This window comes from Vigna umbellata, chromosome 11 (genome assembly GCF_029865625.1).
Source record: "Vigna umbellata cultivar VRB3 chromosome 11, Vumbellata_1.0, whole genome shotgun sequence".
In the NCBI taxonomy this organism is placed as follows: Eukaryota; Viridiplantae; Streptophyta; class Magnoliopsida; order Fabales; family Fabaceae; genus Vigna; species Vigna umbellata.
The window spans coordinates 2,376,298-2,393,263 of NC_142175.1; the positions used below are offsets into that span (position 1 = coordinate 2,376,298).

Consider the following 16,966-nt stretch of genomic DNA (forward strand, 5'->3'; position numbering starts at 1 on the left):
GTCACTAGTCCAGTCAAGGGAAACGATAACGGTTATTTTTGCCTATAGGCAACAGTTCTTGAACGAAGGCATATACATGTGAGGCAAAAAGTCTACCATTTTTTGCCTCAGTTCAAAAATCGAGGCAAAAAAGGGTAGGATTTTGCCTCGGTTCATAGGTAACCAAACCAGTAAAGTTTTTCATTTTATTTATTTATTTTTTTGACAAACTTTTCGTCTTGGTTCCTATTGAACTGAGGCAGTATGTGAGCCTCTACTACCTTGGTTGTGACCTGAACTGATGCCATAGAGGACTTTCTGCATTGGTTGTGGTCACAACCCAGGTGTATTTCCTTTTTTTTAAGAACATGTCTGTTTCTGCAACATTTCCAACTGTAGAAACAGACCTGCATATATTTAAGAACCCAGAACAGTCCAGAACAATCCAAAAGCATATATTTTCAATAAAAACTATATTAAAAAATAAATCCATTCAATGTAATCATAAATCAACTTCTTAGAAGTATAAATCAATTCAATCATAAATCAACTTAGAAGCATAAATCAATCCAATGTACAAAGTTAAACTAATAATAAATATGTTAAGGTAGAACTTACTATATCCTGATATCTACATACTATTATAGAGTTGAATTATATATTTAGCAAGTGTTTTCCTTATGTGTCTAAGAGACTTCTCTGGAATTGAAGTAGTAAAATTGAATCTCTACATAAAACACAATGATTTCAATTAGTGTATATGAAATCTAAAATATAGAGAAAATAAAATTCAAACCAAAATATTACTATTTTCCATCCACTGGTAACATGTGCATGAATAGTGGTCATCATCCAATACATGATGTAGTAACCATACTCATATGACCTGATTTGTCTATTACACTACAATATATCGTCATAATTATAAAATGTTAAGTAACATCATTGGAATGGTACAAAATGTAACAAAGTATGGACTAAAATACCAAACGTTAAGGGCCAACCATACAAGCTTTTTAGCTTTATAATAGTTGATCTTCCAAATAACATCATATGTGCTGCAAGGAAACAATTAAAAAAAATTGCTTTAACATACATTTATATAATAAAGAAAGTTCAAACATTGAGTTTCTTACCAATCTATTACTTGTCTAAAAGGGTTAGGAGGAAACTTGAACAAAACCATAGAACAGTGTTCTCCGGTATGGAGATCACAAGTAGCTACCAATGACGCCTGAAATTTGTAATAACTTAATTGTTATATACTAAAATCATAAATGAAACTTTAAAGTTAACGGACTTTCATTTACCCTAGTATATAAGGGAGAAAATATAGCTCCTTCCCCATTGCAAAACAACTGATGACATATTCTTGGATGTCATCAAATTTATTTCCTTCGTGAGTCATTTGGGGGTCAATGAACCCATACACATCATTGAACCCCATCTTGTTACTTACACCAAACATATACCTGAAATCAAGAAATGATCTAATATAAGTAACTTGATAAATCAATTTTATATAAAAAAAGTTGTCATAAACTTACATCATCCACAACAGAACGAGTGAAATATTGATCTCTTCTCTCCCAGACGCAATCTCCTTAATATCTTGCTGATGCAAGTACAATGAGCTCTCATAGTGTCTTCCAAATGTAATAGAATCCAATGGTACAATCATCGACGCATCTGTAATGATGTTATAAAGCTCCTCTAACGCACCAAGAGGGTCATCCTCAGATAAATGAGTCTTCTTCGGTGTAGGACTTCCCTCTTTTTCTGTATGTTGTTAGATGAAAAGATGGTTATGTTTTGACGTCAATAAAAAGTAAAGTTTAAAATTGAGAAGTATATAGTAGGAGTCTTTACTGGGCGGTCAGATACAACACTAACCAAATGTCTAGGCCAAGCAGTGAAGCACTTAAATGCCTGTGCCACAGTGTCAAACTCTTTTGTAGGCAAAGGAACAAACGCATTTGATACGACAACTTCATCAACCGTGACCTCACTAGTAAAATATTGGCTTTTTAAATCGCCTAATAGACCTCGGTTAAAGCAAAACCGAAACATATTCAAAAGCGGTGGCAATATGGTAGTTTAGACGAACTTATATGACCTGATTTTTGCAGAACCGAAGCCTGTAGTGCATATTACCTCGGACCAAAGTATAACCAATGCCTAATACTATGTCAAAAAAGTCATTTTGGATCTGATAGTGATATAGTGCTTCGGTTCTACACAGAACCGAGGCCTAAAAGTCTGTCACAAGTCTGTCAAATCACATTGGTACCTGCGAGAAGGTGTTTATGCCTCGGTCAGAGATCTACCCGAGGTAATAGTATCCAAACCCTACTTCTAATTTCTGATTCCATTACTCATTTCTTCTCTCCCTCCATTCCATTGCAGCTTCTTCCTTACCCCCACGAACCTCCCACAACTAAACCACACCACTGCCAGCCCCAATTCTGCCACCGTTTCCGTAAAGAGCACGCGATGAAGAGGAAGGAGAGGCATATCGCGCAGTCGGCGGCGGCGGAGGAAGAGCAGCGCGTGACAGAGGAGAACGTGAATAGCGGCAGCGTGTCGATGACTGAGGCAGCGACGGCGGTGGTGGACAATCTCCGATGAGATGCGGCGGCTGGAGGAGAATATCGGCATGGCGGTGGAGGATGCGGAGGGCGCGGCGGAGGAGGAGGAGAAGCGACGGAGGCAGCAACGACTGAGGTGGTGGAGGAGGAAGAGACGATGATGAGAATGCTGGGATTGAGGCTCTGTAACGGAGAAGAACAGCGCGGGGATGGGGCCCTTGTGGCGGAGGCGGATGCGGAAGGCGTGGAGGCGAAATCCAGAAGCTTTGCACAGAGGTAATTTACCCTAACGGAGGCTCTGTAACGGAGAAGAACAGCGCGGGGATGGGGGCCTTGTGGCGGATTCGGATGCGGAGGGCGCGGAGGCGAAATCCAGAAGCTTTGCGCAGAGGTAATTTACCCTAATGGAGGCTCTGTAACGGAGAAGAACAGCGCGGGGATGGGGGCCTTGTGGCGGAGGCGGATGCGGAGGGCGCGGAGGCGAAATCCAGAAGCTTTGCCGCAAAAGGGGGGCCGCTTTCTTCTCTCAAAAAATGCAAGTTCCGCCATCCGGGCCCAGCAAGCAGTAGAATGATGTTCCAAGGCTTCGTTCGTTTCATTCCAGCAAAAGCAGTATATGGTTCGAAGTGCCTTGTTCCATCCGGCGAGAATCCCCTCAATTCTTTGACTTTGAAAGGAAATACATCTTTGTAGGAGGCCTAAGACGAAGAAACGCAGTTGCTCGATTGAAAGGTGAGGACGCAGAACTTCCCTTTTGGCTTTCTTCCACTAGGAAATTGGACTCTGACTGAGTGTGGATGACCGGCTTGGCATTCTCAGCCGGCCTCCTTGCTACGTTGAAATTTGTTGAATTGAATCTGAGAAGGATCCTTTGTACTAAAAAATTTGTTTGGTCTGCCATTGAAGCGTGATTCAAGCGTGTTTGGTCTGGTTTGTTTGTTAAATTTGATTGTCAAGAAGCTTGAGCGGAGACATAAAAGAAGCTTGAGCAGAGACCGAGGCACCAAAATTATACGAGTGGCTTCCAAAGAAGAAAAAAAAAATAAAAAAAGGACCCTACTGCCTCGGTTCAGGCTCCAACCGAGGCAGTAGAGGGAGTGAAACAATTTCGGTTACAATAACTGAGGTCTAATCGTACCATTATATGTCTCATTTCAAAACCGAGGCATAAAGTCTACCGCTTTTTACCTCGCCTGAATATGCCTCGGTTCAGGAACCGGTGCCTATCAGCGAAAATAACCGCTGTCATTTCCCCTAACTGTACTAGTGCCTTGACTTCATACTCTCCTAGCTTCATACCATGCACTATAATGGCTACCTCATAGACTATGCCACGAGCCACTAGCATGGTCCCGGTAGGATGTAGAATATATAGCTGACATGGACGAGTGTCGTCCATGTCGTCCCCTAGGGCACCGATAGTTGAGCAGCTTCCTTTGTCGCTTCTACCTATCAAATTAAATGTTAGTTTATACAAAAAGTAAATTAACAAACAAAAATGATTATTAAGTTTACTTATAGGAGGCCCAACATGTTCCGCTACAAGAGATGGCTGCAGACACATGTCATAACTCTAAAACTGTTGGAATTGGTGCATAACCATTTCAACGATTTTATCATACAACTATGTCCTGACCTTCTATATGATATCCTGCTTGATCTCCTTTGTGATGTTCTGCTTCAGGCTTTGTTCATACTCTTTACTTAATTCGTATGAAGATGGACGCGAGAAAGACCTAACGAACTGTCTACTGCCTATGCCAGTTCCAGCAACACACACTCGTCTTGGGTGCTCAGGTCGTCCAATAGCAGTGGTAAGAATATCCTGACGACCTTTCTGTGTGAATTGGCCTTGGGAGCACTACTTAACCAAGGAGTCTTGTAACATAACAAAACTTGAAAATTATTTGAAAGATCTATGTAATATATATAACAAAATTGTTGTCAAAATAAGAGAAATGACATCTTACAATTCTTTCTTATATGTCTCTGGCACTGTCGGAAGTGTAGGAGTCTGATGATCTTAGATGGACTAACTTCCACTTCTCGTGCCAAGATGATGGTAAAGGAGGAGGAGGATCACCACGCTCAGAAATTGGAAGCTTACTATCTAACTTCTGCTTGGTTATTTTTTGCTCAAACTTCATGTATCCATCATGAGATAGAAAGTGTGGATTTTTAAATTGAGCACTTATACCTTGTATTTTAGACATTGTTTCATGTGACAAAATGAAACAATTGTTATGATATAAAATTGAAAAAACTATGAATTGAATGATTTTACCTATACTTACCTGCCACGACTCGAATGAATAGAATTGTACAAACTAACGCCAAGTTTCTTCGTAAATTGCGGAATATTTTGAACATAGAATTTCATTTCTTTTTGCTCCAAATATATATATATTGATGTCAATTTTGTCTTAAAATCCAATAGCAGATTTGTAGAGAAACCAGAGAGGCAAATCATGACAGCAGGGAATCCTAAATCCAACTCCTCGCACCTCTACCACGGATTCACTACGAACGCTGTAATCTTGCACAACCATTGAATCCTAATGGTGCCATTTTTCGCAATCACAGAACCATCGTCTTCTTGGCGACTCCGAGCTGTTCAGAAAATAAACCAACAACCACCACTATCCTCTATCGGAATCTTGATCGCATAAACCCTTAAGCCACCAATAACCACCATTGAACAAAAATCCAACACTGAATTCACCAAATCAGAAAAATCCCATATCACCACTATAATTGTTTTGAAGCATTGAAGTGAACTTATACTTCCATTGCATTGTAAAACACACATAAATATATAATAGATAAAAAGTTTCATTGCGATTTATCTAAACCCATTATATCGTCACCCATTTCATTATGTTATTCCTACAACTAATGCAGACATAATCTTCCTATAACTTAGGAAGTAATTTTCGAAGTCAAAATTCACTTTTAAAATGTAAAAATATCATATTTGAAGCCCCCGTCTGTTTTTCTATTTTTTGTAATACAATTTTTTTGTGTTTTTTAATAATACCAATCTAGTGTTTAATTTTAAAATATATATCGTTCGACGTATATAATAAACATAACTTGTTTTTGGCGTCATAGCTACATAAACAACTTGCTTTTAAAACTAGTTACACAAAAATGTTAAAATCACTAACTATTTTATATTTTTTTTATCCTTATAACATTTTCTTTTGTAATAAATAAAATCCATTGCATTTACTCTGTAACACGACTTTTCAAATATATTAGGTTAAGATTCTTATCGTGTGGACATATAGTTTGAAAAGAAGTGCTTATCGAGCTTTTTTTATACCACACTTGCTATGCTTAAAGTTACAATAATGCTTGTTGCACATTGTTTAACTAAGCAAATAGTCGTGTATATAAAAAAGTTGACTTACTGTTTGAGTCTTCTTAGTACTATAAATACAATCCTTTTGTCGAACCAAAAGTCACCAAAACCATCCAAAAGCCTTCTTCGATTAACTTCCCTTGTTGTTTCAAAGAAGAGAAGAACTTTTCAGAAGTGCTTTTGCTTCTTCCCTTACTCCCCAACGCCGTTTGCAGAAGTTCGCATCGAATTCTATGCTTCCGTCATTAAATTGGTTTAACTGAGCGTTTTGCTTTTTATCAAACATCATCATGGTGCGGCAAGAAAACTCGTCTGCTTTTGTGAAGAAATTTTTGTCAGTAAAAGCTCGAATTCGTTATGTAATCCTCCGCGATGAGGCCCTTACTTTCATTGCTGGTAATTATAACTAATTGCGCTGTTTTGTTTATGGGAAGTAGAATTCAACTTAACTCTTTCTTCCTAATTTATTTTCAGTATTGGTTGTAAGTTACACATTTATGGAGATCGCGGTGTTGGCAATAATGATGGATTATCTCACCAATGCACTTGAAGTGCAGAATCAACGGATAGCTGCTATTGTCACAAATCTGCAAGATGCTTTATCATCTCTCTTTTTTGTTGTTGTTTCTCTGATCTCGCAAACATATACAGGTTCTTTCACTATGATCACATTTTGCGCTGCAGCTTCCATCGAGGTATAAATTCTTAGATCTGTATTATTGTTAGAATGAGGAAAGAAGTTTAGTAGGGCGAGTAACAGTATATTAAATATATAAGAAGATAGTTTTGGAGATGGCTCCAACCTGGATCAATTTATATTAATTTTAATTTATAGTTTAGATAATTTAATTTTCTTGAATCTTTAGAATTACTAGTGAATATTTATGGATAAATTTGTGATAATCGGGATTATCAATAGTTTTCATAAGTTATCGGTAAAAGTTATTCACGACTATTTTATTTACCAATTTTAGCTGTTATTAATTCGTCCATAAATTTGAATTGTCCATAAATTTTAATTATTACTGACGGATTATGTCCGTATGCGATTTTCTTATGATAAGTTATATTTAAACACCGTGTGCTTTGTCTTTGAATGACTGACATTATTCTTTTTCCATTATATATAGCTAATTTGTTGTTGTTTCTATCATTTTTGTCAACTATTCTTCGAAGTTATATTGTAAGACTTGTAGATTTTCTAGCTTTCATGTACTTTGATCCGTGTGCTATTGTTGATTTTTTTTTTGCCAAGAAAAAAAGTTCTCAATCTTAGTGCAAAGGCATAACCCGAGGTAATCTTTGTCATCTATTATTGTTATCCAATCACTATTAGTGTAGCTAACCAATCTTTAATTTGTCATAGTTTGGTATCATATACCAAACTCTTTTTTGTCTTTTTGAAAATATCTTAAAATTCTTTAGTTAAGTCTCAGTACTTTCTTTGAGAAATAAATATTCATTGCTTTTCATGTCTTACCATTATACCAAAAAGGAAGTAATTCAGAAAGTCAAGATTGTTCGTCTCAAATATTTTCATCATGTCTTCTTTTAGTTCCATCGTCATCTTTATATTATTTATAAGATCATCAACATAATTAAGGTTAGATAATAATCGTAGGGTCTTTATTTATCGTGTGAATCACTTTTGCTTCTCCTAAATACTTCAATAGAGAATTACTCAGTTCATTTATACCATGCTTGTGGGACTTACTTCAAATCATATAGATTTTCTTATATTTTGTACTTTAGTTTCAATTCCTTTGCTTACAAATATATATGGTTGCTCCATGTATATTTATGCTTTAATAACGCCATTTAGAAAGGCTGTTGCAATAAATAATAAAACTCTAACTATACCTAGGTGAGCAACTGGGGAAAATATTTCATTAGGATGTTGCTAATATTCTTTTGCATTATTCTTTTATATAATACCATTAGAATTGAGCTTTGTTTTGGAAGCCCATTTAAGTTCACTATATCTTTTCCATTTGAGTAATCTATAATATCTATTTTAGGTTGTCAAAACTAGCTTTAGATACGGAATTTGTAGAACTTTATATTGATTTTTCCTCTATGTTATTGCCTATTTATAGGCTTGATCCACCACTTCTACATTCTTATAGTTAATTCTAAATTATATAATTATCTAAACTTGTAGTTACAATTTCTAAATTTATAAATTACTTATATGCATTTACACCGTATATCTTTATTTTCAAAATTTTCTTCTTTTAACTTCTAAAAATTGGTATAAAATTTAACAATTATAATGTTCATTTTTCTTTCCCGTATAAATATAAGTATGATAAATTATGTGATAGGAAAACAGAACTAAGGGTTGTAAATACGATGGTTGATATATAAGGTGTCTAACTAACTGTCAGGGTTTAATGCTATTATGGACATCTACATCACCTGACCCTTCAGCGTTTGGTGCGGTGTATGCCGCCATAGTCTTCCTTGGAATGGGAAAAAGTGGTCAAAAGCTTTCAGAAAGTTTCCTTGAGTATCAGTTGGAAGAGAAAATTAAACCAAAGAAACAAGGCGAAAAAGATGGAAGCACACAAGACAGAAATAAGAGAAGCCTCGGCCATACAATTTATATTAGTATCTGGTTGTTCGTTCCACTGGTGGTTGGATATATCATAACAGTTTGTCTTGTCTTCATCTTCTATGATGCAACATACGCGGACCTATTTAGATTTTCTGCACTTCTCATGGGAGCGACTCATCTGTTGTTCCTCATCGGTTCTTTGGGGTATAGCCGCCAAGAATTACCCGTTGAAAGCGATCTAGGCAAGATCCATAGAATCTTCAGCACAGCTTTTGGAAAACTGAGTTCAAAATATCCAACCTCATCGAATTCTTATTACTGGAAGGGCTACAAGAAGCAACACACGTATAATCGTGGTGAAGGAGTAAGGTTATTGCCACAAGTTCCTCGGTTATTCAGGTGGTTGGACAAAGCGGCCATTGTTAAAGCAGAAGAAGAAGAAGAAGAAGATTCAAGACATCGTACAGAGAGTCTTGAGACGCAAGAAAAGAGAAAGAAGATTTGCACTGTGAAGGACGTGAGAGATGTTAAAAGTCTTGTTCATATGATTTACCTTGGCCTTACCATCTTTCCCTATAGTTTACTCATTGCCTCTGGGACCACTTTCTTTGTTGCCCAAGCAAGTGCGTTGGTGTTATAATATATTATTATTATATTGCAAAATATGAAAACGTTGGCAACGTTAAGATTCTTTCATAATTGCCAACGGAAATTTTTTTTTTTAATAGCAACGTTCAAAAACTTAATTGGTGCAACGGTAACATTTAAATGTTTTAATTTCATTTTAATTTCTTTTAATTAATTGATTCTCTCCAGCTCTATAAATAGGGAGTTCCTCCTCCATTCCAAGACACACCAAATTCAATCTTCTCATTCTTCTCTTTTCTGAATTTCATTCTTTAGCTTTTTCTCTCTTCTAAAAATATTCTGGGTTATCCTTATACTCTCTTTAGAGTTCCTTGCTAGTTCTGAGATCCTCAGACATTCTGAGAAGTTCCTGTTGTATCCTGGGGGACTTGCGCAACACACCGCGGATAAGTCCTTAAGGACAGTGACTCTACACGCCTCAGGAAATACTTTTTGTGTCAGCTTTTCCAACAATCTTAAGGACTTATGGCTGACATCAACAACATGCCTTCAGAGAGCCAAACCATTGCTTCCGGAACCCAGACGGTCTTCGCAAAATCACTTCCGGACGTGTCAAAAATCGAGATTTTTTCTGGACAGAACTTTCGACGCTGGCAAGAACGCGTTTCCACCCTTTTAGACATGTATGGAGTTGTTGCTGCTCTTTCATCTCCAAAGCCCGACTCCACTATTCCTTCAAACTCAAAACTAGTTGAAGAGTGGACTTACGCGAACAAGGTATGCCGACACACTTTGCTTAGTGCACTTTCTAATGATTTGTTCGATGTGTACTGTTCCTACAAAGAAGCAAAGGACATTTGGGACTCGTTGATTCTCAAATACACTGCCGAAGATGTCGTCAGACAAAGATTCGTCATAGGAAATTACTACCGTTGGGAAATGATTGAAGACAAGGACATAAAAACTCAAATCAATGAATACCACAAGTTGCTCGAAGACATCAAAGCAGAAAACATTGTACTACCGGATGAATTTGTTTCAGAACTTCTGATCGAGAAATTGCCGCCATCCTGGACAGATTACAAACAACAGTTGAAACACAGGCACAAGCAAATGTCTCTACCAGAACTCATTACACACATAATAATTGAAGATACCAACAGGAAGGAGTCTGCTACTACAAGGGCCAAAGCTTTATCTGCGAAAGCAAATATGGTAGAAGTAAAACCTGCTCCAAAAAGGTACGAATACAAACCTGATCACAAAAAGAAAAATAATTTTCTTAAATCTCGTCCCCATGAATCTAAACCCACCTTTAAAAAGAAAGGAAATTGCTTCGTATGTGGGAAGCCAGGCCATCATGCACCACAGTGCAGGCGTAGAGCGAGAAACGACAATCCTCCTAGGGCCAATATAGCCGAAGGAGATGACATTATTGCTGCGGTCGTTTCTCAAGTAAATCTGATGACCAATGTGAGCAAGTGGGTGGTAGACTCTGGTGCTACCAGGCATATCTGTGCAAACAGAAGTGCTTTTACCTCTTACACTAGTGTAGGGGATGGAGAAGAACACGTCTACCTCGGTGATTCCAGGACCACTCCTGTTCTGGGAAAAGGAAAAGTTCTTCTCAAACTCACATCTGGAAAGACTCTGGCCTTGAGTGATGTGCTACATGTGCCATCAATTAGAGTTAATTTAATCTCTGTATCACTATTGGGAAAGGTGGGGGTTAAAGTGTCTTTTGAGTCTGACAAGATCATCATGACAAAAAATAATGTGTTTGTGGGGAAGGGATATTGTGATCAAGGACTCTTCATTCTAAATATTTCTGAAAGTATTAATGAATCAAGTTCTTCTGCTTATATTGTTGACTCGTATAATATATGGCATGCTAGATTAGGACATGTGAATTCTTCGTATGTTTTAAAATTACAACGACTAGGATTGATTAATATGCATGATAAACAGAGTATAAAATGTGATATATGTGTAGAATCTAAATTAACAAAGAAAACATGTTTTTCTGTAGAACGCCAAACTGAGCTATTAGGGTTAATTCATACTGATCTAGCTGATATGAAACAAACCATGTCTAGAGGAGGTAAAAATTATTTTGTGATCTTTATAGATGATTATTCTAGATATACCAAAGTTTACTTAATCAAACATAAAGATGAAGCCTTTGATGTATTTTTAACCTATAAGGCAGAAGTAGAAAATCAGTTGAATAAGAAAATTAAAAGGATTAGATCAGATAGAGGTGGTGAGTATGTACTTTTTAATGACTATTGTGTTAAAGAAGGAATTATCCATGAAGTGACCCCACCATATTCACCTGAGTCTAATGGAGTAGCTGAGAGGAAAAATAGAACCCTTAAGGAAATGATGAATGCTATGCTTGTTAGTTCTGGTGCACCTGATAACCTTTGGGGAGAAGCTTTGCTTACTGCATGTTTTTTACAAAATAGAATACCCCATAAGAAAACCGGTAAAACTCCTTATGAGTTGTGGAAAGGTTACCAACCTAACCTTAAATATTTAAGGGTGTGGGGGTGCTTAGCTAAGGTGATGTTACCTGATCCTAAGAAAAGGAAAATAGGATCTAAAACCTCTGATTGTATGTTCTTAGGTTATGCTGAACATAGTGCTGCCTATAGGTTTCTAGTTGTTAAAAGTAACATACTTGAGAGAAATTCTATAATGGAGACGAAAAATGCTGAATTTTTTGAACACGTGTTTCCCTTAAAGGTTAGTGAGATGTCTCAATCTGTTGATGATAATGATAATAGTAATACTATAAATGAGGATTTGAGGAGAAGCAAAAGGCAGAGAAAGGAAACTTCCTTTGGAGATGACTTTTATACTTATCTTGTTGATAATGATCCAATAAGCTTTATAGAAGCTACTAGTGCTCCTGATGCAAAACAGTGGGATAAGGCCATTAGGACTGAAATTGAATCAATTCAGAAAAATAATACTTGGACTTTAGTAGATTTGCCTAAAGGAGCAAAACCCATTGGTTGTAAGTGGATCTTTAAGAAAAAGTATAACCCTGATGGATCCATAGAGAAATATAAGGCAAGATTAGTAGCAAAAGGTTTTACTCAAAAACCCAACATAGATTACTTTGATACTTTTGCTCCAGTGACTAGGATTTCCTCTATTCGAGTGTTGTTAGCCTTAGCTGCTATCCATAAACTAGTGATACATCAGATGGATGTTAAAACAGCCTTTTTGAATGGTGATTTAGAGGAGGAAATTTATATGACTCAACCTGAAGGGTGTGTTGTACCTGGTCAAGAGGATAAAGTATGCAAACTCTTAAAATCCTTATATGGGTTGAAACAAGCACCAAAACAATGGCATGAAAAACTTGATGACATGTTAATCTTTGGTACATGCGATGAGATTGTCACTAGAACTAAATTGTTTCTAGGATCAAAATTTGAAATGAAAGACATGGGTGAAGCCAATGTGATTTTAGGTATTAGAATCATAAGGAAGGGAGATAGTATATTACTATCTCAAGAACAATACATTGAGAAACTTCTTAAGAAGTTTGGATTTTATGACTTAAAACCAGTGAGTACCCCTTATGATGCTAACTCTAAATTAATGAAAAATAGAGGAGAATCAGTATCTCAGCCTCAGTATGCCCAGATAATTGGGAGCTTACTGCACTTGATGAGCTTTTCTAGACCTGACATTGCTTATGCAGTAGGTAGACTAAGTAGGTACACTCAATGTCCAAATCAGGAACATTGGGATGCACTTGCTAGGCTTATGAGATACTTAAGAGGTTCAATGGATTATGCCATTGAATATAGTGGATTTCCCGCTGTACTAGAAGGGTACAGTGATGCTAACTGGATCTCTGATTCAGATGAGACAAAATCCACTAGTGGTTATGTATTCACTCTTGGGGGTGGTACGATTACATGGAGATCAGCCAGACAAACAATTATTGCAAGATCAACAATGGAATCTGAGTTTGTCGCTCTTGAGATGGCTGGTAGTGAGGCTGAGTGGTTGAAAAACTTCTTAGCAAACATTCCACTAGGAATGAAACCAACCCCATCTGTGTCAATACACTGTGATTGCCAATCGGCAATAGCTATAGCTAAAAACAAAAATTACAATGGAAAGAATAGACATATTCAATTGAGACACAATTTGGTGAAGCAGCTGCTAAAGAGTGGAACTATTTCCATTGACTATGTGAAGTCAGAACGGAATCTAGCAGATCCTCTGACAAAACCCATGGGAAGACAAGTGATATTAGAAACATCGAGGGGAATGGGACTTAAGCCACTTGCAAACAAACAAGTGATGGTAACCCAACCTTTGTGATTGGAGATCCCATGAATAAGGTTCATATGGGTAAAAACAAGTCACTTGTTAGTTCTGATAGCACTAAATTGATTTTAATCAATTATGTCCCTTCCTATGGTGTTTATGTGAAAGTGCTAGAGACTGCATTATGAGAGGTTAAACTTTGTCGTTAAAATTCTATATGGTGAAAGAATTTTAGCTTAAACAAAGTTTTTAATGATTTTTCATATCCCTTACGGGTGGTGTATGATTTGCAGCATACACTTGATGAAATCACCTATATGAGTGTCAAGTGGGGCCGCTTGCATGAGATCTTGGCATGATCTCTAGAGCACTCATGAATACCGGGCAAGCGCATGGCCTAGTAAGCGCAACACAGCGATAACAGCAAGGATTGTGGGGGTGTATTGTGATTGATAAACCTCTAACACACGTCAAATGTCTATGGTTCATATAGCTTGCTATACCAACTACATTGTGTGTTAAGTTTATAAATCTAAGACTGGTTCATATAGCTTGCTATACCAGCTCTGATGCATTACATCCTATGAGACCCAGAATAAAAGTTTCTTGTTTTCTGTTAGTGTTTGAACTATTTGAGTCAAAGACTATTTCTTTCAACTCTATTTTGCAATATGTGGGGGATTGTTATAATATATTATTATTATATTGCAAAATATGAAAACGTTGGCAACGTTAAGATTCTTTCATAATTGCCAACGGAAATTTTTTTTTTTAATAGCAACGTTCAAAAACTTAATTGGTGCAACGTTAACATTTAAATGTTTTAATTTCATTTTAATTTCTTTTAATTAATTGATTCTCTCCAGCTCTATAAATAGGGAGTTCCTCCTCCATTCCAAGACACACCAAATTCAATCTTCTCATTCTTCTCTTTTCTGAATTTCATTCTTTAGCTTTTTCTCTCTTCTAAAAATATTCTGGGTTATCCTTATACTCTCTTTAGAGTTCCTTGCTAGTTCTGAGATCCTCAGACATTCTGAGAAGTTCCTGTTGTATCCTGGGGGACTTGCGCAACACACCGCGGATAAGTCCTTAAGGACAGTGACTCTACACGCCTCAGGAAATACTTTTTGTGTCAGCTTTTCCAACAGTTGGAACCAGTTATGAATAAAAGAGGGAACGATATCTCTATTCTATTCTTGATCAAATCCGTGGCAACTGACATGTCAAAGTTTACTTGTTTTCTCCTAAGTCTTGCATTTCGAAACAAACAAAAATCAAGAGTTGCAAGTTTCATGTGGGAAAGAAAAGCAGCGACAATCATGAGGATTGGATTTGGTATTACGTGTGCTGTAATATGCGGCTTCACAGCATGGCAAGTGGAGATTCGCAGGTTGTCGTCAAAGTTGAATACAACAGTGGCTTTGGTTCCGCAATTTGTGTTACTAGGAGTGACAGAGGGACTTGTTGATGGGGGATTAAAGAGATTATTCGATGACCATGTAGCGAAATCGTTGTCGAATTTTGAGGATTCGTTTAGTGAGTTGGTGGTTGGTGGTGGAAAACTTCTGATTATACCAATTGTGTTGATTTTCAGCGGGTGGATCAAAGAAACAATCGACACTAGCCATTTGGACAGGTACTATCTGATGCTGGCGATAATGAACGCTTTGTTGCTTCTAGCTTTTGCATACTACTCCGTGAGGTATGCATACAAGGAAGTGTGTCCCGAAGATGAGAAGATTCCGATAGAGGAAGGAGTGGATCATGCTCATCAACCAGACTCAGAAGACACCTATCAGAAAAATACTCCCCCATTTCCATAACAAGTATAGTGTTCAGGAAAAATTTTCTTAAAATAAAGGTTACTTTTTGTTTTCTAATGTAATATTAGTTACCAAGTGAATGTTAACTTTATTGAAAATGTCATCGACCAAAACACCTTATTCATCTCTGTCCACATGGGAATCAAAATACACAAATCAATTGTTGATGATTGAATCCTGAATACAAGATTAGGAAAAATATTTCAGTTGTATCATTGTCATCTTATTGTAAAAATTTTACTTCATTATTTGTTTAAAGATTTGAATTTGAATATGCATAATCTGGTTGTCAGGTTTGTGAATTGGAAAAATGCAGAAAGTGTTTTATTTCTTCCTACTTAACTCTCTTTATCTTGTTCGTACTGATATGGGAGGTCCTCTAATGTTCCAAATACTTAGGAGCTAAATGTTGGAAATCTTAAGTTAGTTATGTTGTTATGAAATTTGTGGCACTGATTAAAATTCAATTCAGGGTGTTGTCAAAAAAGTTAGGTATGATAATGCTAAAGATTATTTTACACATTAGACTTTTTTTCTTTTTCAAAATGATAGGATAATTCATGAATTCTCATATGCCTATACATCCTAACAAAATGTAGTTGCTGAATAAAAAAAATGAACATTTAGAACAAACAAGAGCATTACTCTTTCAAAACAAAGTTCAAAAAGATTCTGGGGAAGTCATTCTCACCTACACTTATTTATATAACAATAGTTACCCTTTACTGTTTTACAATTACAAAGTTCAATGGAGATACTTCATTCTTTTCAACCGCATATAAATCATTCTTAACAAAAGAGAAAACTTGATCCGTGGTCATTTAAATATATTTTCTTAGGTACTTTGTCAGTCAAAAACTTGAAATTTATGTCAAACTCATATCGTTTGATGTAAATGTTGAATTTTGCATTATATTAAAAATAGTCTTATGTAAACAAGTTTAACCCATTTAAAAAAATAACACTACATTTTTTTTTTGACATTTTTCTCAGAGTTTGATTTAAATTGTGTGACGTGAAAGATTAGTTTTACACTATTGGGCTAATCATTTTTTTTTCCTTTGATATGGAGTTGTATTTCATATGTAACAAATATATTAAATTATAAAATGACCATTTGTAAATTTTATACTAACCATTTCGTAAAAAATTACATGAGAATTAAAAAATTATAACTAGTTTCCATTATTATTTTGAAGCAATGAAGTGAACTTATACTTCCATTGCAGTATAGATCACATATATAAATATATAATAGATAAAAAGTTTCATTGCGATTTATCTCAACCCATTATATCGTCAGCCATTTCATTCTGTTCATTCCTACAACTAATGCAGACAGAATCTTCCTATAACGTAGGAAGTAATTTTCAAAGACAAAATACACTTTTAGAATGTAAAAATAGCATATTTGAAGCCCCATCTTTCTCTTTGTTTTTTGTAATACAATTTTTTTGTGTTTTTTTATAATACAATTTACTGTTTATTTTTAAAATATATCGTTCTACGTATATAATAAACATAACTTGTTTTTGACGTCATAGCTACATAAACAACTTTCTTTTAAAATTAGTTATACAAAAATATGTTAAAGTCACTGTCTCTGTTTTATATACTTTTTTTCTATCCTTATAACATTTTCTTTTGCAATGATATAATGCATTGCTTTTACTTTGTGAGACGACTTTTGAAATTGTGGTGAGATTCTCACCATGTGGACATATAATACTTTTTTCATTTAAATGTGTGTCCGAGATAGTGTTGAAAA

At 36.0% G+C, this 16,966-nt stretch overlaps 1 protein-coding gene across 1 annotated transcript; it reads left to right on the forward strand.

Moving 5' to 3' along the window:
• The first annotated feature begins 6,052 nt into the window (after positions 1–6,052).
• Positions 6,053–15,370, forward strand: LOC124840704 (protein NRT1/ PTR FAMILY 5.5-like). The gene is made up of 4 exons (XM_047316806.2): positions 6,053–6,327; positions 6,406–6,626; positions 8,319–9,119; positions 14,524–15,370. Exons 1-4 carry the CDS (start codon positions 6,222–6,224, stop codon positions 15,196–15,198), a joined length of 1,803 nt encoding a protein of 600 aa, XP_047172762.2. The 5' UTR covers positions 6,053–6,221; the 3' UTR covers positions 15,199–15,370.
• The last annotated feature ends 1,596 nt before the right edge of the window (positions 15,371–16,966 follow it).

Coding starts and splice junctions, on each gene's coding strand:
- LOC124840704 (XM_047316806.2), top strand. CDS start 6,222: ATGGTGCGGCAAGAAAACTCGTCTGCTTTTGTGAAGAAATTTTTGTCA. Junction 6,328..6,405: donor GGCCCTTACTTTCATTGCTG/GTAATTATAACT, acceptor ATTTATTTTCAG/TATTGGTTGTAAGTTACACA. Junction 9,120..14,523: donor TTGCCCAAGCAAGTGCGTTG/GTGTTATAATAT, acceptor CTTTTCCAACAG/TTGGAACCAGTTATGAATAA.